This window comes from Fringilla coelebs (genome assembly GCF_963513975.1).
Source record: "Fringilla coelebs genome assembly, chromosome: 2".
NCBI lineage: Eukaryota > Metazoa > Chordata > Aves > Passeriformes > Fringillidae > Fringilla > Fringilla coelebs.
Genome location: NC_140029.1, coordinates 30,511,006 through 30,536,435, shown reverse-complemented (window position 1 = coordinate 30,536,435; position 25,430 = coordinate 30,511,006). Strand labels below are relative to the sequence as shown.

The window sequence follows — 25,430 nt, the reverse complement described above, 5'->3', positions numbered from 1 at the left end:
CCACAGGCACATAAACCCCATCTCAATGTGTCTCCTTCTTAATGTAACAGGGACAGCAGCCATATAATTTTCAAACTGTGTGGTGACTTGCCTGGTTAGCTATGGGAATTTTCTTTCTGTGATACCCTTAAGAACTGCAGAATAAGTTTACCAAGAGGACATCCAGAGAAAGAGCTGACAGTGATTAAAATACCTTTGAACTCTTTTAGTATTGCCACGTGAGAAGCCTACACATAATGTGTTTGCAACAAAGTTTGCACTTTCCAGACCAAGAAAAGCAGTTTTCATGGCCTGAAATACCTACCATCTTTAGGCTTCTTTAAAAAATAAATGCATGAACGAGCCCTTTAAATCTTGGTGAGGAAACAGAGTTAAGGAACAGGCTCCACCCCTCAGTGAGTTAGTGAGGGCATACAAAAAATCAGTTACACAAGCCAGTTAAAAATAAAGCAGTGGCTGGAGCAGGGAGGCAAAAAAGAATTGGGACTACAGGCTATTAAAAATACTTTTCCTGTCTCAACAGGAACAGGCTAGCTGAGAACATTTACTTAAATTCTTCTTAGGAGAATGTTTATACTTGTATTGAGATAATCCTTGTGGGGCTGATTTGATTTTGGCCTTTAATGTGTTTAACCAGCTTTGTGTCAGAGACAAGTTACATGGAGCTGTGTTGTTTGAGCTGATTGCATTTTTTCTGCTAAAGAGAGAAGTTTTACTCAATTTCCAAGTGAAACATCAAATTATCTAATTAGGGAAAAGCACACATAGAAAAGAGGAGTTAGCAAATGAGGACAGCTTTAGCAAATAATTTGTTTTTAAACTTAAACCTAAATTTGCAGCTATTAAGTTTCTCTAAAAGTACTTACAAATCAAGGGAGACCAAGCAGCAGTAATACCTCCACAATGCATAGAGGGTTCTGAGTAGGCAATTTGCATTTTCTGCAATTCAGAACATTATATTTAGCACATAGTGTAGTTTCCCTGTGGGTGCACAGCAATAGAAGTCAAAACAAACAGACACAAAGCGTTTTAAAAACAGCATTTCAGATGACGCATTGCCTGCTTGAAATGACAAGTCTGTACATTGCAGGGTAGGGCTAATATCCACCTCTCCTTTATAATTTGAAAGTCTGTGTTGATTTATTTTCACTCTGCTCCATGTGAGACAGGGCTATTTTGAAGCCTTTTGGGAGAAGAAGAAAAATATCACTGTAAAGAAACCATCTACCATGAAATTTTAAAAGTGTTTGGAAAGGAGATTTTTATCTCAAAGCCCATTCAATCATCCTTTATTTGGAACCGCTTTTAAATACTCTTCCACTGCAATGGGAGAAACTTCTCCATACCAGCTTTGAAGCCAGATGTGTTCAATGTTCAGTTTCATGAAGAACCACTCATAGCTACGAGGCCACTTTCTTACCACTGGGTGCCTGGAAGGACAAAGAAAATAAAAAAATATTTTAGAAGATGTGCCAAAGCATATGCATAGTCTGCTTTTTTCTTCAGCCTGGTGTGCTCAGCCAGAGTGAAACCTGAGATATGAGAACATCCCCATTCATCTTTCTGGCCCTTCCTTGGTGTAAGCTTTATGATCTTCCTCACCCCAGTCTGGGGAGAACTGCAACACAGGCAGCCAGCAATCACCACCTTCCCCCACTGCAGAGCCCTGTCTCTAAAGACAGATGTTGTTTGGTCACTGAGTAAGTGAAAAATAGTTAGAGAAGACTCTTTGAATATATGTCAGGGTTGTGCTTGTACCTGTTTAAAGGAAACAGCATCCTGAAAATACTACATCTTTGGTAGCACTTGTGTGGAGGGAGGGCTAATAAAACCGGGCAGAGCATTGTCTCTGCAAGCTGTCACCTCCGACAGCCTTCTCATCCTGTATTTTTCTCTCATTTCTCTGGTCTCCCTTACAGCTAGGGCACACAGATTCTCCCTGACTGGGTGCAGATGTCTGCTCCCCAAGCCCCAGCAAGTGTAGCTGTGGGAAGCTCAGCAGCGATGCACAGAGTGGATGCCACAGTTCAAGTCACTGTTCACAGGAACATGGGTGGGAAGTGGTGCAAGTCTGGGCAGGGTTGGCTCACTGCCCTCTGCTCCTGCAGAGGACCCTGCAGCAGAGGTGCTTGGTTTGGTAACCTCTTGGTTTCCCTCTCATTGGGAAAATGGTGTTTCCTACCATTTTCTGAGTTGTCCCTTTGAGCACCTATGATTCTGGGATTGGTAGGTGGCATTAGATGCTGCTGGCACTGGATGTGCCCCAGCAGCCCTCACTTTATCATTCTGACTCTTGCACCCTGACAGCAGAACATCCTCTGCTGAGGCGCTGGTGGACTCTGGATCACATGGAAATCTAATTCCTGTGAAGTTTGTAAAGAAAGCTTGTGTGTCAATATGGCTCCATCTGTTCATGGTTCCATTTTGCGATTGGTGGAACACACTGACAGAGTCCCACCCTGACCCCGCCCTGTAAATCAGAAGGAATACCATCTTTGGGCTGTTCTGGATCCAAGCTCATCCCAGTTTCCCAGCAGTATTTGATTGACCAGGCAAGGTGCAGCTGGAGGACAATCCCTGGCAGCCCGTGTGGGAGGTGTGTGCCCCAGCTAAGGTTTAGGCTTTTCACGCCTGTAATTCTGGAAACCCACTGAAGGGCATGGGGGCACACTCTGTGTGTGTGCTACACACCTGGGTTGTGCTTCCATCTGTTCAAAGGAGACTGTTCAGTCAGTACTATGGCTTTGAAGCAGCTGGGATGGTAGGAGATGTAATTAAATTTGTAAGCTCCACCCTAAAAATGTCTGTAAACCCAAAGGCAGGAGATCTCTGCTCTGTCTCTGAGTCTACTACCTATCATAAGGTGGGGTAGAATCATTAAAGATAACAAATACACTATGGAATTATGGAATCTCTCCTTGGAACCAGGTGACATATCTTCATAATCCCCAGATTATAAACCGTGTGCCTTACCAGAGTCCAACACTAACTAACTGCATTTCCATATTTCATTTCCTCAAGAGTTAAAAGGTCTGTCATTCCAAGCCACACAGAAGCCAGCATGATTCACAGCCCCAAAGCAAAGGTCAGGCTTGTTATTTCTCAGATTTTCTGTACCAAATGGCCACATTTGTGTATTTTCTCAAACCCATGGGTTGCACTCTTCTACGTGTCTGTTAGATACAGACCTGGAAAACATTGCTTGCTTGGCAAATTCTACTTCCTCTGGAGGCACCGTGACCATCTGTCCCGTGAGAGTCAGCCTGGCGCACCTTGGATCCTCTGGATCAATTACGTTTTTTCTGTGCACAGAGAAAATTGCTCATGATTAATAGCTTCCTTGCTTTCTTAAGGGTTTTTGGAGAAGTGTGGACTCCTGCTCACATATAAAAAGCTTTGTCAAGCCTTGTGGGTCTTCTCTACTCCCAGCTGGGTGTCTGGCGGAGGGGGGAAGTCTGGAAGGAACACTTGTCTGACACATAGCTCTGCTGTGGATAGTTGATTAATCTTAATTTATCATGGATTAGTTGGATTACATTGGATTGTAAAAAAATGTGAAAATAGCAGTATTCCCAGACAGATGTACAGCCCTGTATTCAGGATTCTGAGAAGAAGTAGTGAGATGGTTAGTCTGTGCCTATGTCTAGAGAAAAGAGCAAGATTATGTGTATCTGTATGTAGACATAAGGTCTTTTCATTGTGCTTACCTAGCAAATCAATCCTTGTTCATTTTTTACCCATTTTTCAAGTGTTTTACACCAAATAGAAAAGTTCTTGAATTGCTTTCAGACCAAGGCAGGGAAGGTGATTGTTACTTTTTGGCTCTTTGTGTATAGTAATAATAAATTACTCCCATTAGTAACTGCAGTGCAATTGCTGACTCTGACATGTACAATACAAGGATATATATAAATCATAAGTAAATCTACCAATTGCAAAAAAAAAAAAAATAGTGCATGAGATTACTGCAAAGGCTTGATCCTGGCAAATACTGAGCAGCCCAAAGTCCTGTTGCCAGCAGTTTGAAACTGCTTAGTGTCTCGGGGAACCATGTTCCCATGTCAGCCCAAGAAACTACATTAGGAAATGAAAGCTGCATTTCTTCTTCAGTGTGTTTTAATCACAGTAAATTGTATCTCATCCATGTACAATTTTACTTAAAGATCTTGGCTTGAGCCCTTTAGCCTTAACTGTGTGCAATCTGCAATGGCTTCATTTTTGGTTATATTTCTCAATGTGTGTCTAGTGTATGCAGGAAACATATGGGCATCCTCCTGCAGCTAATTTAACACCTGCAGATTCTCCACAGATGGTTATAAGAGACTGTGTAGCTCACTAGATAAAATAGCTGCTTTTCTAAAGAGGGTCATGAACCCCTTTGTAAGGAAGTACAGGAGGCTGATTGATACTTGACTATGTCTGGTAAACACTTGCCACTGTCTGCAGCCTGACCTCCAAAGTGCCATTTGCAGTCACATCATCACAGGGACACTATTTCAGTGTCCTGTTCAGTCTGGAGAAGCAGTTGTCTGAAGGGGATGTTCGATTTAACAACTTTTGGACAAATTCCCCTTGTATTTGTTTTCCTCTCCCATGCTTACTGATGGGAGGAGGGGTCAAGGCCAAAGATCAGGCTCAAACTTTCTGTTCACATCAATAGTCTAATTTTATAATGGTCTAACTTTCTCTAGTAAAATCTTTTTAAGTTATAAAAGTGGTGTTCTGAGTAGCCAAAAATCTGCATTCCCTGCCCAGGCACATGGGTTTATTTCTATCAGTGTGTACACAGAGTAGAAACTTGTCTACATGATCACCTTGGTACACCATAGATCTTCAGCACTGACTCCTACTGCCTGCTGAAGATGTCACTTCATGTCTGGGTTCCAGTGTCCTGAAAGTGCTCTGTCCCTAAGGAGCACAGCTCCATGCCCCAGGGACACCCATAGCTCCTGGGATTCCCTAAGAAGCACAGCTCCATGCCCCAAGGACACCCATAGCTCCTGGGATTCCCTAAGGAGCACAGCTCCATGCCCCAGGGACACCCATAGCTCCTGGGATTCCCTAAGGAGCACAGCTCCATGCCCCAGGGACACCCATAGCTCCTGGGATTCCCTAAGGAGCACAGCTCCATGCCCCAGGGACACCCATAGCTCCTGGGATTCCCTAAGGAACACAGCTCCATGCCCCAGGGACACCCATAGCTCCTGGGATTTCTTTTGTGTGGGCTTTGGGTATCGTGTGGCTGCCCAGCGTCCATGGCCCTGTAAGATGCTCACCCAGCAAAACACAAATAAATTAAGGCAAATACAGTGAATGCAGCTGAAGAGAAAGGAGTCAATCCCACATGCAGAGGGTGTCAGCTGAGGGTCTGTGTGTCCAGCAGCCAGGGCAGTGCACATTCCCACTCTTGCAACTGTTGGCCCTGGAAAATGAAGTGTTCAAGTCCATTTGAAGCAATCTCCTGATCTCCTGTTATCTTTTATGCTTAATCTCAATACTGTATCCAAAGCCCTCTGCATATATTGATATATTCAGTATATATTTAACATTTCTATTGATGAAGGAAAGGGACTTCTTGCGTGCAGAAATTCAGTTCAGAAAATTGCTTTAAAACAACTGTGCATTTGAATATATGATACAATTTCCTCCACAGCCAAACAGTATCATAAAACAACTGAAAAGCCAGGAAAAGCAGGAATATTTGCAAGTGTCTTTCTTGCACACAGCTCCTAGGTAAAATGTGGTTATTTACTTTAGGAGAAGATTTTGAAAGAGATTGTTATTAAAAGATGTTTGTGTTTCACAGAGCAGATTGAGGTGATAGATTTTGGATGTGATCAGGAGCAGTGAGAAGTTTTGGTCTGACCTTCTCAGATTACAATTATTTGGTGGTTTTGTGCAAGTCCATGTTTATTCGGAAAGCATAGTATTTGATTTTGAGTAGGCAATAGAGCTGATGTAGCTGTGGTTAAGCAGTGAACCCTGCCTGCCTTTGCTGAGAAAGTTTTGCCTAATAGGACTAATGTCTGATGTCACTCTTCCACAATTGACATGAAAAGCTGCTCTCCACATATTTGGCTGACAGCAAAGTCCACACACTGTGCATCCATAGCTTGAAAAGGTTTTTTTATGTTTTGATTTTTTCCCCCCTGGCTTCTGCTGTTTACAGTTTTCTGTACATTCTCATGAGGCAGGGTGCTACACTGATTGACACACATAATACTATCTTCCCAGTAAAAATTACTCAAACTGAATTTTGCATATTGGAATAATATTCTGGAGGGTCAGTTTGGTTTTTTGTGAAAAGAAAAATTATTTGTTGAGATTTGTTGGGATTGTGTTAGGTGAAGTTTTGGAAGAGCTGAACAGGGCGAGGATACATCTGAGTTCAGCACACTGTTATTACTTTCTTGGTTTTGCTTTCAGGCCTGCCTCTTATCATAGGTTTTTTGTTTTAGATTAGGAACCTTGTATTCTAATCTTACATTAGCATTAGTATTTTCTTTTTCAAAGGAACGCTTCATATTCTGAAGTGAATCTGCTTCTGCATTTCTTTTTTTTGGCATAGTATTTCCCTAATAATGTTTGATTACTTTTATACTTCTTAAACCATCAAAATGCATTAAACTTACAGCTACCATTTCTAAATGTTGTGAGTGGGTCTTCAGTTTTCAGTGTTTTTGCCAGTGCAACTAATACAAATGCAGGATTTGCTTCCTTGGAGCAAGGTGATATAGTCAGGGATTTGTGTCATATTTTTACTGAAGATAATAAAGGGATATTTACTAAAACATTCCTCACTTGCATCTGTAGAGGTCTAGTCATGCATTCACTAGACATTTCTTCCCTCTGTATAAATACATATTAAGCTCTCAGTCCCTGAGTTCCTCTCATCTTTGCTGGCACAAGAACAAGTAGATGCAGAGGAGTGGCTTTATGTAAGGTTTGTGTGCTGCTGACTGGTTGTGAGGGGGAGGCAGAGTCAGGGGTAGAGATGGTGACGCTGTTGCTCTGTTGAGGAAACCCAAGGTGGTTTCTCAGGTGGTTTGTCTTTACCTGAATCAAGCCTCTGTTTCCATAGAGAGGACTTCATGAATGCCATAGTTAAATATGAACTGAGGGGAAGAGAAAGCAGGTAACTGTGAAAGAAAACCAAGCAATAGGGAACACATTCTTTTTTTCATGCTTATTTCAAATACATAGGCTTTGTTGCAGAAAATTAGGAAGGTCAGATTAAAATAGAAGAAGATTTGGTTTATAAGAAAACAGTGCATTAAGAGATATCATCTTAATTATTCATCTGATCTGTGAAGACAGAAGAATTGATTGTTCCTGTTCTTCTGCTTACAGGGAGCAAAGCAGGCATGCCGAGTTTGACCCAGTCCAGGCAGTTTTCTTCCAATGTGTGTGAGATGATATCACCTACAAAGGTGCAGCTTTACCGAGCTTAAGGAGAGGCCTGCATCCAAGTAAAAAGTATTTCCCAACAGAAAGGCAATGCTGCAAAGCACACAGCTAATGACCGTGTCCCACTTATTTTACTATGTAACACTTCCTCAATTTCTGGGTCCTGGTTCAAGAGTGGTTCAGAGTAAAGAGTGCCACCTACTCATTAAATTGTTTACTACACTAGCCATCTCTTGGAGTTTAATTAGAAGGTTTTTATACAGCAACTATCCAAGTCCAGGTGTTATGAAGCTATACTTCAAGCTGTTGTGGTTATATTGGCACATAAGATGATGATGTTGGGGCTTGGTTAGGATTCCCTTTCACAGTTGAGATCTCTGCTTTGACTGGTGATGGTTTTGATGCTTTGACTCTCTCCTGATTCCTGACCAAAGTATCCCTGAGTATTACCTTCATTCTTAGCCTTTGCAATCCATTAGTGAGGTGACACTGATCTGCCACAGATCAACAGGAAAAGCAAATTAAGAGTTTGGAAGGCACTTGGGAAGGAAAGCCAGGTACTCCCAAGAAGGAACTGGTAGGAGAAAGGCAGGAGGGTTCAGTACTGTTCCAGTCTGGGTGTGGAAACAGGGGTCTATGCAGAGGAATCCTTCTCTTTTTCTTCTTCCCCAGACTCCTTTTCCCACAAAGGAGCTGACATCCTTCTCCTCCACTGCCTGAGGAAACAAGACCTTCCATCCTCCCTAGGAGGATACAAATATGTCCCCTAAACACATTTCTAGATGCCATGGGAGAAATCACTGTTCTTATCCCTCTACTTCTTTAGAGTTGAAGAGAAAAGAAGTTGGGAAAGAGCTTTCTCCTATTGCAGAAAAGAAGAGACAGAGAGCCAAGAAGAAAGCCCCAGAGAACAATTTCCCTACATTTTTTTCTACTTTAAAGCACACAGCTCATGAGTGGCATAAGGGCAATGACTGCTTCCACACATTCTAAGCTCTCCTATAATGATAGCAGTCATGAAAACCCATGTAATTAGGAGATGGGGACTGGCTGCTGACACAGCTTCTCCCTGCCACCTCCCATGGATGCAAGGTAGGTGACTGTCACACCCTGCACAGGCCTTCTCTTCACATAGCCTCAAACTGGGCACAAGGTGAAAAGGCAGTTATTTTCTACCATATAAAATGCATCATAGGATTTTTGTCCCCTAAAATTTACAAAAAGGAAGGGAGGGAATGCTCAGTCCTTGGAGAATTACTGTAAAGTGCATATAATTTTGACTCATAAATGTGATTAATTTTGAAAAGTAATTTACTCTTCTCATTCATTTCATTTGTTCACCACTAGCCACCAGAGTCTCTGAAGCAGAAAGGATGTATTGGTGCCGCTAATCTGCATGGCATGAACGTCAAACAAAATCTCCACTGAAAGCAATTTCATAATCTGAAAAGCTGTTGCTGGCCTTCAACCGGAAATGGCTAGGCAGATCTGCCCTGCTCTGGTTTTCACAAGAATTTCTCTATCAGCCCTGTTTGGGAGCCAGCAAAGTTACTTAGAACATCTTTGCTTTTGGAAGAAATCTTCTGTTCTGAATCTGAAGTCAAGTCTGGGAGCTAAAGTGTATTGGTAGTGTAGTGGCTATTCTATTCAGCTAAGTGAGCCTGTGCTCCTAGTATATGTGTTTTAATATGTTAATGTGTTTAATGTGTTAATGTTAATAATAGTTAATGTGTTTTAAATAATTTCATTCTTTCTAGAAGACAATCCTTCGTAAAATGTTTTAATTACAATGTGTTATGTGAAGCCAGTCTGCCTCTCTCCATTGACAATAACAATGCATTTCTTCAGCTGAACTCTGTGTTTCAGTCAGGAAGCTTTTATATAGTTTAAACATAGACAATTCATACAGAAAAAAAAGAATCACAGCATCAACTATTTCTGTAAACAGAATCAGAGAAACACTATTTCACTAGAAAAGGGATTTTAGGAAGTTGGTTATTTAAGAATACAGGAAAAATAGTAATTTAGAGCTGTTTTGTGTGCATTGGGTCATGATGATAGTAGGTTTCAGGTTTGGCTTTCTAATTTGGTACGTGCATTTTAAAATTTTTTTTAAATACAGATTTTTTTTAAGTACAGATTTTTCAGGAACAACTACTGACATAATTATTTGCATATGACTAAAAAGGGCCTATATAAATACCAGAACTGGAAATACATCTGTGCCACAGAATCAGGAGGTGGATCTCCAAAAATTATGGATGTTTGAATTCAGCCTTTGTGTTCTGCATGCATAATTTCTCATTGTGTGAAGGTACAGTACCAGATTTCTTTGTTATATTAATCCTTGTATTAACAACAGTGACTCTACAAACCTAGCAGTAGTTATATGTTGGGTGGCCATATGACATCTCAAAGGTTGTCCCTTCCACCCATGGCAGCCTTATTGTCCCTCAGGATTGCCCAGGGAATGAAGTTGGATGTTTGTGCATGCTGCTGATCTAGCACACAGCAGGAACCTAGACCCACAAAATTCCTCTTCTCTTCCCACGCCTTGGTGGCTCAGCACTTCCTGCCAACATTTTCCATGCAGCATTTAGGAAACCTACAGCCTCAGCTTATGTCCACTGAAGACATGTGCCTGATCATGCCAATCTGCTACCTCAAGCACCAGATGAGCATGGTGGATAAAATGGCTCTGATGGAGATCATAAATCAGGAGGGGAATCCAAATTCATGAAAATCACTCATGGTCTGCAGTGTGGATTTGAAACACCACCCTCAGCTAATAGCAGGAAAAAACCAAAGGTGGACTGACTCCAAAGCTCTCTGCTTTCCCCTTGTATGAAAACAAGTCCATGGCAGCCATGTAACTGCTCCTTCTCTAAGAAAGCTGCAGTGTGTCCCTGTGAATGTGCTGGACCTGATGTCAAGGAGGTGACACACGTTTAAAATTAATTGCCTGTTTTCCAGGCTGCAGCTGTAATGAGGCAGACTGAGGAGCTTACTTGGAAAGAGGAATCCTCTGAGCAGCCTGTGTGTTGTGAAATGTGTTTAGAACAATAGCTGCTCTATTCTTTAATGTCGGGCTTGGTCTTGCTCCCTCTGAAAACTGCAGGAATGGAACTCAATCTTTTCAGCTTGTCAGTGGCATAGACATACCAGTCTATTTATAGCCCTGAACCATTTAATTTTTCTTGCCTCTATTATCCATTTATCAGCCTTCTGATAAAATGCTTTGTAGTTACTAACAAATGCTGTCTCTATCCTGGCCATCAGAGCCTTCTCAGAGAGGGGCAGCCCATCTCCCTCTGGGAAATGGTAATCTCTGGGTCAGAGAGGAGGAATCCAAACTGTAGCTGCAATACTAAAATGTCTTGCAATTAGTGCCTAGTCAGATGCATTGCAGCTCTTTTCCTTCAGTATTAAATGTTATTTTTCTTATTAGTTTAGGATTTTCAAATTTTCTCTCCAGCTGATTAAATATTGAGGCTGGAGCACCATAAAGGCCAGCCTGTATTCCTCACATCCTTGAAAGGGAAAATATTCATTGTCCGGGTTTGGAACTTGAGTCTGTTCTGAAACAAAACAAATGAAATTTGCTACTAAATAAATTTAATATCAAATTGGTGTACACAAGTCACTTGAAACTCATTAGGTACAAGAAGACATTGAAATGTCAGCTATGTTTTCTTTCTAAAGGCCAGAGATTTCTTTTGCATGCAATAGGTCAGAAGCATTTTTCAGGACAGTGCCAAACACTCCCAGGAGCACTAGCTACAGGCACCGATCAGCTTTCACATTTATTTTGATTCTTGCAACTCAGAGTAGCTTAATAATGGAATTCTAATGAAGTTCCACATGAAAACAAGCTACAAATGCATTGCTGGCATGCAAGGACATGAACTTTCTCACATAGAATATTACTCATTTAGCTATTTTACATAATTATTTTGAAACCAAAACAATTAATGATATAATTGAAGAGAATGTCTGACAAGAATGACACTTTCCTTCCAAAGAAAACCTCACAGATACCATTTTAATACTAGCAGGACCTGAGGTCTCACAGAGGGAAAGCTCTTGGCCTCTCACACAGCGCTAGTAAAGAAGACTTTTGCTACACCAAACTTGAGCCATCACATAAAGCTCTGCACCGAGGATGCTGTGTGCTGTTTGCATGGCACAGCCTGTCTACCTCAGCTGGTCAAGTGCACACTGAAGCTGGGGACAGGCCACCCCAAGCACTGGCAGCAGGGCCTGGACACCCTGTTGTTTTCTTCAGTGTTGCACTGCCCACAGAGGCCCTTTGAGTGGGGTAACAGTGAGTGGTGTGCTGGGCTGCAATTTCAGATGGTGCTGCTTTCAAATGCAAAAATCACTCATGGTTTCCTAGTTAAAAACATACATTAATTTTTGACCTTGGTTATAGGGGAAGGGAAGAGAAGAAAGGTAAAGTCCATTACCTACACCCTTCCTTGCTGAGAGACAGCCTCACAGCTTGCTCACATTTTCATACCATCAACAACAAAAATTGTAGCTCAAGTAACGACACAGCTTTTCATTGTCTGTATTGTTTGTCTTTGCACTAATGCAAACCAACATCTGTTCCAGATGAGAACTTCAGAAATAATGAAAAATAAACTGAAGGTAAAAACAAAATAAATAATGCATGGAACACTGATCAGACTCTGAACCTGTGTACTCAATTCAGTAGTAAGCTCAATATTTGAAGTATGGTTACCTGCTAAAATAAGAATATTCTATTTTCCACCACCTTCTCTTTTCCTTCTCCTTTGCTCTTCTCTGGCTCTTGAGGAGCTAATTCAAGTTACTAAGACAGTAGAAATCTCATCCAGAAAAAAAAAAAAAAACCAAGAGGTTTCCGCTGGGTTACTGAGTGAAAATAGGCCCACCATATGGTCAGCTGGAGGGTGGGGATGGGATTCCAAGGCCAGGAGCAGTACTGGCCACAGGATGAAAAGAAGAAGGATCAGCAGAAAAACTTATTCTTGTTGTCAGGATAATTTTCTTCACATTTATGTTTCAGCTCAGGCTGAGGCAAATCCCAGAAGTGATGGAGGGCAGGGTACCACATGACTGGTAGGTGGTAGGGAGGGAGAGTAGGGATGTGGCAAATGGTAATCAGTTTGGACTAAGCTGTTTTGGAAATCCAGGTTTAGCTTCTTGGCCCAGAGAGCTCTTCTCACCAGAGAGCACAGTCTCAGGCTGCAGAGGGGACTGGAGAGACAGGTGACAGAATCCAGGTTTCCCTGGCTGCAAAATAAGCAGCAGCAAATATCTGGCATACTGATCAAAAGAGCAGGGATTTGAAAATAATAGTGACGTAATAAAAAGACATCGAATAAATATCCTCAAAGGTTTGTGGTGGATATGGATTTCATATTTCTGTAAAGCATGCAGCATTTCTCTTTCGTTGTGAACTGGCACTTCCCAAACAGGTAAATAGGGCAGTGATGTTGCTAAGCCGTAAGAGGCAAAGACTTTCAAGAGTGGCTGTTTAAAGTTAGGGATCAAAGGCCACACTTAAGTGCCTAAGTGGGTGTGTGGTTTTCAGAAGTGCTCAACATTACCACATCATCAATGGAAGCTGCTCTGAGTCTTGGGCCTCTGAAAATAGGGCATTGAGTAGTAGGACATAGGTCTTAAAATACATTTCTAAGCACTAGGTCTGGATAGTAAGTTAACTATTAGACTGAATGAAAAAGCTCAGAAAGCAGGGATAAATGCCATTAAGCCTGCAGTGAAAGAACGTATATGTTTATTTTATAAATTATTAATCCAAAATATTTAATGGAAATATTTAAGCAATAAGCAGAACCTTCCAGTGTTAACTTCACTACTTCACTGACCTCCTCAAGCATTCAAGACTGAATTACCTTAACAAATGTTGGTGATAGAAGTTTCCTATTAGGTGTTTGGCATTGTAAGAGGAAGCTATGGTTTCCATTCCTTGTGAATAGGATGTCAGCCTGAAATTACTTGTACTGCCTCGGACTAAGAGACATTTCATTTTTCCACCATATAACTCTCTAGAAAACAATATATTCTGAAGACAAATACAGATAAGTGTAACAGTAATGTTTTATATTTGCCATTCCCTGCTTTTCCCAGGGTTCTTCTCAGCTAGCAGGCTTGAGAGGTGGGATGATACTCAAGGCAATCCTCAGCTGGGGAAATCTAGTCTTAAGATAAAACCTCTCCTTCCCCAAAGAGGACCTTAAGTTGGAATAAAAACTGTTAATGCCATTTCTTTCTGAAGGAGTCTCTTCTTACCAGTTGTGTCTCTCTCCCCTTGGAATGTCAGCTTAAGACCTGCTTTGGTAACAGAGTTCTGTCTGACACAATTTCGGTGTCATGTACCTCGTCACGTAAAGAGGCCTTTGTAAATAACACTTCACACAAGGCTGACCCAGCCAAGTTTGCCACATGATTGACTGTAAACAGACATATGGTAGAGATATGTCTTTTTCAAGGAGACAAAAAATGGAGGGGGAAATTGAATCATCTTTGAGGTTACATAGATACATTTTACACATGCAAAGCTTTGGGGATCTGAATTATTCATTATATGCAAAGAATGGAATGGAGCTGTTGGAGCAAGTCCAGAGGAGGCCATGAAGATGATCATAGGGTTGGAGCACCTCTGCTACAAGGACAGGCTGAGCAGTTGGGGTTGTTCAGCCTGAGAAGGCTCCAGGGAGACCTTACAAGCAAACTTCCAGTGCCTAAAGGGAGCCTGCAAGGAGGCTGGGGAGGGACTTCTCACAAGGGCATGTAATGACAGGACAATGGGATAAGGATTTGAACTAAAAGAGAGTAGGTTTTGGTTAGATGCTAGGAAACAATTCTTCACTGTGAGGGTGATGAGACCCTGGAACGGGTTGTCCAGGGAAGCTGTGGATGCTCCATCCTGGGAAGTGCTCAAGGCCAGGCTGGATGCAGCTTTGAGCAACCTGGTATAGTAGAAAGTGTCCCTGTCTGTGGCAGGGGGTCGAACTTAGAATCACAGAACAGTTTGTGTTGGAAGAAACCTTAAGGGCCATCTAAGATTCTATGATTAAGAGGAAGCCAACTGACTGCTGTCTCTGGAGAGAAGCACTGGGGATTGGATGTAGATTGGTAAATCTCAGATGTGGATTTCTCTGTTGGGAGGGTCATTTACTGACTGTTTGTGATATACAAGCTGTAAAAAAATTGCAAAGATATCACATTCCATCACATTCTCTGAAGAGGTGGAAATCAGACAGAGCGTCACAGGCCTGACCATAAAACTTGTGAACTGAGAGCCGGAGATCCTCTCACAGAACCCTGAGAGCTGGAGCCCTGTCAAGGCTTTAGCAGGGCATCCAGAGTTTTCAGCAGAGCAAAGATGTGAACTGGACAGCCTCTCAAACTCTATGGATTTTATTGGCTAGATAACTATCGACTATTCTAGGATCTTGAACACCTAGATTTTCTGCGGATGCTACATATACTTCAGTGACACTTCTGCTTTTCTCAACTATGTTTTACCAGGGGAATTTACTGGGGAAAAAAAAAAACAACCAAAAAACAACCACATAGGAAGGAGCATGTAGGTGATTGTGAGAGTTAAAAATAAGTGCAGGACTTTGAAGGTGGGGACCCAGCATTCTGCTCTGAGGTCTCTGTTCTCACTGAAAGTGGTAGGAGGCAGATAAAACTGTTACCTGCAGAAATTTCCATCTGCCTCTGGAAGGGTCAGAGAAGCCATGGGATTCTTCAGAAGATCTGTCACAGTGCTATCCTTTGGTGTCACGTAAAAGAAAGGAATTCCAGTGCTGTTGTTGATGGGACCATCGCTGAGAAGTAAACAGTTCCCATAGGGCATACCTTGGATCTGCAAAATCCAAATAAGCAACTGGTTACCTCCTTGCACATAGACGGTTTTCAAGGTGGGGGATTCCCTCAAGGGCTCTGGCAGAGAGGACAGCCAGCCCCATTGCTCCCACTTTCTATTATCATCATGAGAGAGCATTTCTTTTAAATTAGATCTATCATGCTTCTATAGAAACAGATCTTTCTTCTATTTCTTCTCTCTAGTCCTGTCCATGACACTATCAGGAACATTTTCTCTTACACTAAGCTTAAAGGAACTACCAAATTAAAAATATTTAAGTGCATGAATATCTTTTTTTGCTGCCATTGATGCCAGGAAATGTTTACTCTAAACCACTGCTGGTACCTTTCCTTAAGCCTAAAAGAATATAGAGCCTAATTTAGCCTTGATTCAGCCTGCTTTTTACTTTAATCGTGCCTCCACTTTTGGTTTTTGCAGTGTGATTGCACCAGTTTGCAAAAACAAGAAAGCATTTGAGTTAGAATTGTGTTTGAAGTCAAACTGGACATCAGCTCAGCTTCCTGGGCAGGAAGATCAGATTCCTGATGGGGGGCGTGTCTCAACTACCAAGCCAGCCAAGTAAAACCTCCTCTCATGGCAGAGAAGGGACACTAAGGAGCCAAGTTTTCAAAAATATTTTCTCTCATACACTGCCCTATGTACACACAGTGGTAATAATGCATGCAAAAATGTCCTTGCCCAGTAGTGTCACTCTTTATTATACTTCAGAATGACATATACTCCTACTATGCTTTTCATCCCATTATAAATAGCAATGACAGATATTCAATTAATTACTCCTTTTTTTCATGTCATCAGATATTTTTTCCTCATGGTTTATTAAATGTTTAACAGTAAAATTATCTTTCAATACATTAAATCTTTTATAACAAAATAAAATTAAATATGAATAGTTAATAAGAAAGCCCTGGATGATGTTGTTACCTGGATAGCACGCTTTCTGATTTTTAATGTTTATATGCCTTTAAAATTTTAATGCTTATAGTGCTTATAAATGGTCTTTGTTGGCTTCCCTTAGAAATAATGCTTTAATGATATTACATAACTTAGAAAACACAAATCCTTGTTTATTATTAAGAGCTACAATTTAAAAAAAAAGCTCTCAGTAATATTGCAGGACATGTTCCCATTGCTTAAAATACTCAGTCTGTCACGCAAGGTTAATGTTACTCTGGATTCTCAAAAATAATTGTGATCACAGGCAGCATAGTTCAGCATTCAAAGCAGCAAACACCACCCTCCAAATTTCAAATTTTATTATGAATCAGATTTTTCTGTATTACTTCTGTGTTCTGTCTGTTCTGGAGGCAGGTAACTGCTGACTATATTATGGCTATAATTCCACGGAGGGTTTCTGGCGAGAGCATAAACCAAGAGTAACGATCATATGGTTTAATAGGATTTCCAAAAGCTGATGGAGAATTACGGGCCTCTTCTGTCTGCGTAAAAATTCATTTAGTGGTATCTTTTTGTCAATCAGTTACTTTGTATTTCACAATAACATTAACTGCCACTAACTCAGCCAAGCTTCCTGAAGACTTATGTGCTTCAAAATTTAATTAAAAGTCACAAGCTAATTAATCTGTGAATACTTTCAACAGAAAGTTAAGAATGTCTTTTAATTGTTTTATTTTTTTTTAAATTTATCTTTTTTTCCCCCTTTGTCTGAGTGGTACTGGATGCTGTGTCTCATCCGAACTTTAAAAAAGGAAATATTTTAAAGCTGGAAAAAAGAATGACCCCAATAGCAGACCAGCTATTTTGTTTACTGTTCCTGACAGAGAAATCCTCCTTTAAGCTGGTATAGCTGGACGGACGGGCAGATTTTGTGGTAGCCCAGCAGGCTCTCCTCCTCCTCCTCCTCACCCTCCTAAAACAACCTCTTTCCAAACCCTGCGATGCAGCTCTGCCTTCTGGCCTTGAGATTTTGCTTTTTTAGGCGTCTCTCCGGTGCGGTTTTTAGCGTGCATCCTCCCTCCCTGAGCTCCGAGCAGGATTTCTCCTCCTGGGCGGGCGCTGGTCGGGCGGGTAACGCCGTGGGCACCGTACCTTTCCTCGGGCGGCCCGCGTCGCCACGAAGCCCCAGGTGTTGTGCTGGGCGAGGTAGCGGGCGGTCCCGGCTCGTCCCGGCGCCGCGCCGCCCTCCCGCCGGTAGGAGAACATCCTGGAGGGCGCGGCCCCCTGCGCCGGCCGCCGCGCCGCCGGCCCCGAGCCCAGCGCCGCATCCTCGCGGTACGCCGAGGCCGGGTAGCTCTGCTTCCAGAGGCCGCCCGCCTCCTCCAGCAGCGCGGGCAGCGCCTCCTCGGTGGAGGAGCTGTGCAGCTCGTCCGCCGCCGCCCCCGCCTCGGGCAGCGGCCACGACACGGAGCTGACCACCACGTACCCCCCGGCGCCGCCGCACAGCAGCGCCGGCAGCAGCCAGCACGGCCACGGCCGCCGCGCCGACATCTTCTGCGGCAGCGCCCTCCGCGCCGCTCCCGCCGCGCCCTCCCGCGGCCGCCGCCGCCGCCCGCCCGCAGCGCCTCCTCCCCGCGCCTCCTCCCCGCGCACGGCGGCCGCCGCGGCCCCATCGCCCCGTCCCGGTCACGCCTCGCTGGCCTGGCCCCGGCTCTGGGGCTCCAGCCCACGCGGAGCTCCCTGCGGGGTAACCCTGCCTTTGCGGGGGACCTGGGACACCGCTGGGACCCCTGGTTCAGGTGCACTGTCCAGCAGGTATCTCACGTATTAAGTTCTCTACACGCATCACAAAACCAAGAAGATGCAGCTGTCCAGAGGCGGTGCGACCTCTCCGTTTATTAAATAAGAGACTGTCCACGAGGGAGAATGTCCGCGTGAACACTCCCGTTGCAGGGAAAGCTTCGTTTGGGCACTGGGGTCAAGTCACAGCAAGACCCAAAGTCCCAGGTGGCAGGCAGCATTAGTTTGGTGCTTGCAAGTATGCGTTTTTGATATGCAAATTCAGGGAGCTGCTATTAAACGATTTCCAGGCGAGGTTTTAATTAGGCAAAGATTTGCATGTATATGAGTGTATATCAATATCTCAATTTAATAAAGGCACATGTGCATACAGATCCTTTCTTGGCAGTGGACCTCTTCAATATGGCAATGCAAAGCTGTAATTCTTTAAAACATATGCTTGTAAACTTCCATTGCATTCATGCAAATTATTTAAGGAGCACAGGTTCAGTAGGACACAGGGAAGAATGAATCTCTCAGAAGCCTTTGCCTCTGCCTCAGGTACATCTAAAAGATGCTCTCAGGTACATCTTACTTTTTCATATCTGTGAAGAACAGATGATCAGTCTACTGATACAACTTCTGCCTAATTGTGCCATGAGAACAGGTATATCTTATCTAGAATCTAAACTCTTATAAATAAAAGTGGACTGGAGAACACTGAGTATTTTTAGCTTATATTTTTTCCTACACTCCCTGTTCCCTTTTTTTCCTCCACTATAAAAACCTAAGGAATAGTGGAAATGGGTATAATGGGCCTTAAAACCTAATATTTTTTTCTGATTGTAAAGATACTTCCCAAGAAAATATAATTTTGGCACCAAACTCTTAATCTTTTCTGCAGAGTTGAATACATGACTACATTTCCTTTAGCACATGGCCCTGTCTACATCTGCTGCAATACCACACTTTTGAAAATTGATTCCAAGTTCAGAGCTTGAGCTGAGACAGAGGAACGGAGATGCAAGCGGAAAATCAATGTAGATTTCCAAACCCAAAATGAGTGAAAGCTTCCCAAGCTCCTGACAAGTGCTTTTCTCTGATTCAGGATACATCCCTTCTTAAAATATTGAAGCAGTTGTCCCTTCTTGAAATAGCAGCCAGGCACAAACAACTCACTGCAGGCATGCTCTTCAAAAATAGCTAAACCCCCATTTCCATGGTGTTTCAGGGAATTTCCTCACACAATCTGATGCATGCAAGATACAAATCTCATCATTTGTATTTACTATTTTCTATGAATTTATGCCAGGGTTTCTCTTTATAAATGTCTTTGCCGGTACTTCACTTACAGAACAAGCCCAAACAATCTAGTTTAGAACATAATAAAATAGTAACATTATATACAGCCTATTTTATTTTGGTTAATAGAATTATATGTGAGATACTGACTCTCGTATCCTGCAGAAATGGTAAACAAAGCAGGAATTTCTAAAGACAGGAATTAGTGCTAGGTTTTATATTCAATAAATATAAATTTTAAATTAAACATGTAGACACAAAGCAGCATTAACACAGAGTCATTCGTTTATGCTGCAGCTTCCAGATAATTTACCATGATTACCTCAGGTAGGTCTTCAGCTTTACTGACAACAGAAATATACAAGAAATACATAAAACCAAACCACGAGTACTCCATCTTTATCTTCTGAAGATTTATTCAAATAATCCAAATCAAATCACATGACAACTTAAAATAATTGCATTGCTAGTCCAGTTTTTCATTTCTTATTAAAAAAAAAAAAAAAGAAAGCTCTTTAGTATAAGAGAATGAAAACAGTATTTCTTAAACTTTTATCAAAAAGTAAGAATGTCATATCATATAGAATGCTACAGCCAGGATGCTTTTCTCTGAAGATTTGCTGTTCATTGGAGGCAAAGAAATATCATTTCATCTTTTTGAGTAAGAAATGTTTCCTTTCCAACTTGAAGATCCAACTTAGTACATGATATAATAATTTTCTCTTCCTAAATTATCTGGATGTGCTGAAAATTAGAAAAAAAACATGGAAATGTTTTGACTGTAGGAATTGTAAATAATTTGTTTCTCCCTTCATTGAACAAAAAAGTCTTCTCTATTCTTTCTTGCTGAACCTGAGGTATTTTATAGATATCCAGCCTTATTTTACATCAAATAAACCCAACAAGAGGAAGCACACATTGAGGTTCATCATAGGATGGCAAAGGTCTGACAGAAGGGCATATCCCCTTTGAATACATCATTCACACTTCTCACACTTTATTTGTTTTGAAAAGGAATAGAAGGGCTTACAGCTGACACACAGTCTCAGCCTCTCTCCTGATGGGCACTGCTTTTTCATGCTGAAATTCTGGCTTTCTTAAAGTCAGCAGAAGTTTTGACACTGAATTCAAGCAGGGTCATGTTTTTGCTCTCATTTTTTGATCATTTTAGTTAATGATTTCACTTGATCTCTGTATCCTGGTTTATACAGACCACTCAGATGAACACTTACCATTCCTACAAGTCAAGTAGTTAACTATGTCCTATTTTTTCTCCCTTTTTAACAAACCAAAGTGTTTGATTTGCTCTCTGCCAACAGAGCTAGGAATAGCATACCCTCAGTATCTTCATGCCCTGATTTGCAGTATATTGTATGTTATGAAGGTGTAGAATTGGATTAAAAGCTACAGCACAGTGCTCTGCAGATGAGCCCACTGCAGGTGTGCTGCTTAATAGGATTTTAATTTGTAGCAAGTGAAAAAAAAGCAGAAACCTAGAATGAGATTTTCTACATAAAAAAAAAAAATGCTATTCATGCTGAGAGAAAGCAACTGCAAGCTCCGTGATAAGGAATAAAGATCTGGCCAATTCTCCCTGAACTGCACTTTTATAGATTATGGCTTGTTCAGAGCATCTCTGTTACTGCTACCAGTTTCATCAATTTTGAGTTCATACTATGTGTGTTTGGCTCTATAGCGTTTCATCTGCCACACTTCCCTGCTAAGCCAGTGTGTACCAATCTTCTACTATCTTGCCCCCTGCCCTCTACATTTTTTTTCATATAAAACCAATGTTTTCTCTGGGAGATCCCACCAACCCAGAATGTATTCTGTTTGCAAGAGTATTAACTCTATTTATTAATTCTATGTATTAATCGTTTAAACTATAGTTAAAGATAAGATTCATAAATGTACTGCGCTGTTCATAATAAATGGGAAAAGATGGTCTCCCTGCTGAGGAGTCTAATTTATATTCAGCATCAACTAGGAATGGAAGACTAGAAACAGATGGAGAAGGAAAAGGAAGAATAAAGGTGACAACTAAAAGATCAGGAAGGGATCTGCTAAGCCACACATATTGGTGCTGCTGCTATCAGGGAGATTCTTTTCTGATTCGTGTTACCAGTCTTCCCTCATAATCTTTGCGGGTTTTGTAGCAAGACCAAGTGGTTAGCACTGATTTCAATGAGCTGAGTGGGGAGGTGTGATGAAGAGATTTTTTTTTTTTCCACAGCATAACAGGCTGTAGAGAAGGCATAGAAATGCCTTGTGGAGCAAGATTAAAAACTACGGAGGTTGGGTGATGCTGGCAATGGATGGAGTGGAGGATGGGAACTGATGAAAAGCTCTGGGTTACACAAAGCTGCCAAGCCTGCCTAAGGTGAAGGAATTAAAAGCAAAAATTATGAAATAAACCTGAGCAATATGTCAGGCAGCAGAAATGTGGTCCAGGAAACAGCAGTGTGGCTGGTGGATGCTGCTATGGCTGCTGAGGGTTTAGATACCCAACAGAATGGGCTGTGGCCAAAGGGGGATTAGTCAAGAGCAGGGACAGATGGTTCCTTGGAAGCATGATGATGATTTTTGGTGGTCAAAAGTCACAGAACAAAAATCCTCATGCAATGGAAATCTTGTCAGAGGATCTACAGAGATGACAATACAAGCAAAGCAGTGGGTGATAGAGATGCTTTTGGCAGCTCTGCTTTTCAGCAACCCGTGGCATCGGTGTGGATATAGAAAAGAAAGAATCTGCAAAGGTCAAGGTGGGAGCACCATCTGTCTGAAGAACAGGAGCAGGCAAAAGTGCTCACTCACTCTTACAGCTCCTGAACCCTTTTGAGCTGCAGGTTCAAGTTTTTTGACTCTATCACAAACTGTGACCACTTGAACCACAACCTAACAAGTGCTTGCTAGAATATCTTTTTCATCCCAGTTATTAGCATCTGGCACATGGACTGGTAGAATCCATCATCTGTTGGGTTATTTGATGTCTAAACTTCTACACTTTCTCATTCACTGTGTCCTTCCCTCATCCTCACCTTCTCCCAAGTCCTCATACTGCTCATTTCACATTTTACACTCTTCCCCTCCTATTCTGAAAGGGATGATTCCTCATTCCTCTCTCTAATCAGCCTTGCTCTGTTCTTGTGATCAGGTACAAAAATTCAAAACTGGTACATATTTATAAGCACATCACTTTCAAAGACCAAACCTGGGTCAAGCCCTTGTCTGATGACCCCTGCAAAAAGCATTGCAATGGGCATGGGACATACAAAAGGCAGCACAGTGAAGAGCACAGGAAATGGGCAGATACTGAATAAAATTTCTGGTGGTTCATTTCCTCATTTCTGACCATCACTGATTTAGAGCTCTCTTGCAAATTGTCAGCACTCAGCACAGTTTACATTTTGACATAAAGGTGGTATGGCAGGATGGTCTTCATTTTACATTTGAAAAATAACAAAAGCTGTCAAATATGCCCATCACATGTATAAATCATTCTTGGTTTGTCCTCTGTGTGACTGCTTTCTCCCCTCCAATTTTCTTTGCTGAGCTAGTCTTAGCATACTTTAAAAAAATTAGGGTCCCTTACAGGGCCTTCTAATTAATAAAGAATTTTAAAAACAGTCAATTTCCACTCCTGTACTAGTGTATGGAAAATGAATACCTCTTGGGAATAAAATAACTATAGTAGTGTCACCCCAAAAACCTAATTTTCTCTGTGAGTCTTGGTGCCATTAACATTTTTCTTTCACAGTTTTCTGGAAAACACAATGTTCTCTGCTCTTACTGCATGGAAGAGAAATATGAAAACAGCTGAATGTCTAATTCATCACTTGCATTAACCACAGAGGCTTGATCCATATTCCCATTTGTTCTTGTATTTTAGCCTTGTATTCTAGAAGACTTAGAGTCTATCTTGTTTTCTACCTGTATGTCACACCTTATGCTAGTAAGTTTGGAGCAGTGGACTGACTGCAAGAAAATCAAGGATTTCATATTTCTGAAGATATTTCATATCTTTTGATAAAAGTAACAGATAATTGGAGGGAAGAGAGCCTCTCAGTGCTTCCAAAAGTGAGGAAAGACCACACTGTGCCCTCTCTTTTTTGATCGCTAAACACATGCAGTCTGTTTGTCAGCTAGCCCATGCCCTGCTCCCAGCCCACCAGAAGAGCACTGCTCTTCCTTAGACAGCATTTGGGGAATCAGAAGGAGCTATTGTGTCTGCTGGAAACCTGAGGAAAGAATCAGGAACCTGTGGTGCTGGGGAGGTGGGTGATGTTGAGACTACAATCCAATGATACCATTGTGGGGTGGGGGCGGGATGTGGAGGATGCTTTGTGAGTTGAGGTTTCAGTGACATTGGACACAGCTCCATGCAAACCTGGATTTCATTAGTTCTACTTTACACGCAGAAAATACCCCAGTCAGCCACACACCTCCCAGTCTGTCCTAATATGCCCAATTTATAACATTTTCCCCATCATTTTCTTTTAAGTTAATGTTAATTTCACCTTGCTGACAGTGGTTGTGTTCACCAAACAACTCAGAACTCTGGAAAGCATTGCTTAATCCGAAGTTATTCTGGTTCTGCATCACAAGAGCTGTCTGTGGAGCATTGGCTTGAGGTTCCTCCTCGGCAAAACAGGCTGAGAGATGGCTGGGCTCATAAACACACAGAACAGGGACCTCATTTTGCTTTGCAACCAAGGCATTTCCTTCTTCCTTCTCCTCTTCCATATAGGACTGGAAAATGTGAGCCGCAAAATCAACGAGGAGCATATTCAACAAAAGCCAGGACCCTAGGTTTAAAAAAAAGCAAAGATAATTATGACAACCTCTTCATTTGCATATCTTTATGATGTGATCTTTTTTGAAGGGCTTCATTACAGTAATAGGCTAGACAAAGTAATGGACTAGAACTCCTCAAACAGTACTTACAAAATTATGTACTTCCACATGTCCCAGAAAAACAGGCATCACTGCTAATTTTAAACATATGCAAAATTTTTTTCCCTTATTTAACTAGAGAGGAAAGTTGTGTTCATTCAGTTTCCTGTTCAAGTTCCTCCTCCCCACTCACTTCTATGACAAGGCTTATCAATAGCCACATCTTATCCCCATTCTCCCCTCAGACAGATAAATCATTCCACCTCTTCCCAAGCCAAACCTCCTACAGACATCTGTGTGTGCTGTATCTATGACATTAAATGGCCCACCTTGCAGCTTGGACCATAAGGGATAAAAGCCAAGAAAGACTCACTGAAGCCATTGACTTTTGAATCATACCTTGGTTGAAAGCCCTTACAGTAAAAAGTAGATCTTCCATGCCATAAATCTGCATAGGAATTCATTAAGCTCTGCATCCCACAAACTAGTTTTTATGGACATCAACAAGGAGATATCACAATTTATGTTAATGATCACAGTTGACAGAGGTTTAAAAATGAAAAATACTCTCTTTTGACGTTATATGTGTCTAAGAAGCTGCTGCTTCTGCTGTTCATCCTTCTGAGGATCTTTAAACTAGGAAAGTAGGAGGAAGTGCTTGTTTACCTATGGAACAAGGAAAGGGATTTTTACAGTTGGAGTTGAAACTATATTGATTTGTTAATAATAGTTCAAGAGTGTTTCTAACAGTCTTACAGGTGTTTCCAATATATTCTGTAAGAGTAAGCATGAAGCCAAAGCTACCACTCCAGTTGTCTTTTGGGATAATCCAGAGGAACACAGTTCTCAAGAGGAACCAGGTTGAAGCAATTTGCAGAAGAGGAATGCACAGCTCACTACCCCATGGCTTGGCAGTGCATCCTTGAATGCCTTGGAAGGCAGCAGAGGTGTGTGTGCTGACATGAAACTCTGTGAGGGAGGTGTGTAGAGGCACATTTTCTGGAAAGGAGATGGAGCTGAAGGAGCTGTAGAGCTCCCATTAGCCCTGAATGCTCTAGCACACCTGCTCCCTGCTGCCTTACAGCAGGGGTAACTGCAGGGCTCCTCTGATCTCACTTGGGCATCACCCAAGTGGGGGCTGGGCTGGAAAAGGGTGAAAGTCAATCCTAAACTGAGAGGTGTGAGTATGCCAGTGTATTATGTCTGCTGGATGTGGCAAGCTAGAAGGCAAGAGGTCAAGTCAGAAGTA

General features: G+C 41.9%; 1 protein-coding gene across 1 annotated transcript; it reads right to left on the bottom strand.

Annotated features, from left to right (window-relative positions):
* Nucleotides 1-1,282: 1,282 nt before the first annotated feature.
* CREG2 (cellular repressor of E1A stimulated genes 2) lies at nt 1,283-17,758 on the bottom strand (the record flags this gene model as incomplete). The annotated part of the gene is made up of 4 exons (XM_084227135.1): nt 1,283-1,430; nt 3,189-3,302; nt 15,120-15,289; nt 17,360-17,758. The coding sequence occupies 4 exons, from the start codon at nt 17,756-17,758 to the stop codon at nt 1,283-1,285; spliced, it is 831 nt and encodes a 276-aa protein (XP_084083261.1).
* Nucleotides 17,759-25,430: the final 7,672 nt, after the last annotated feature.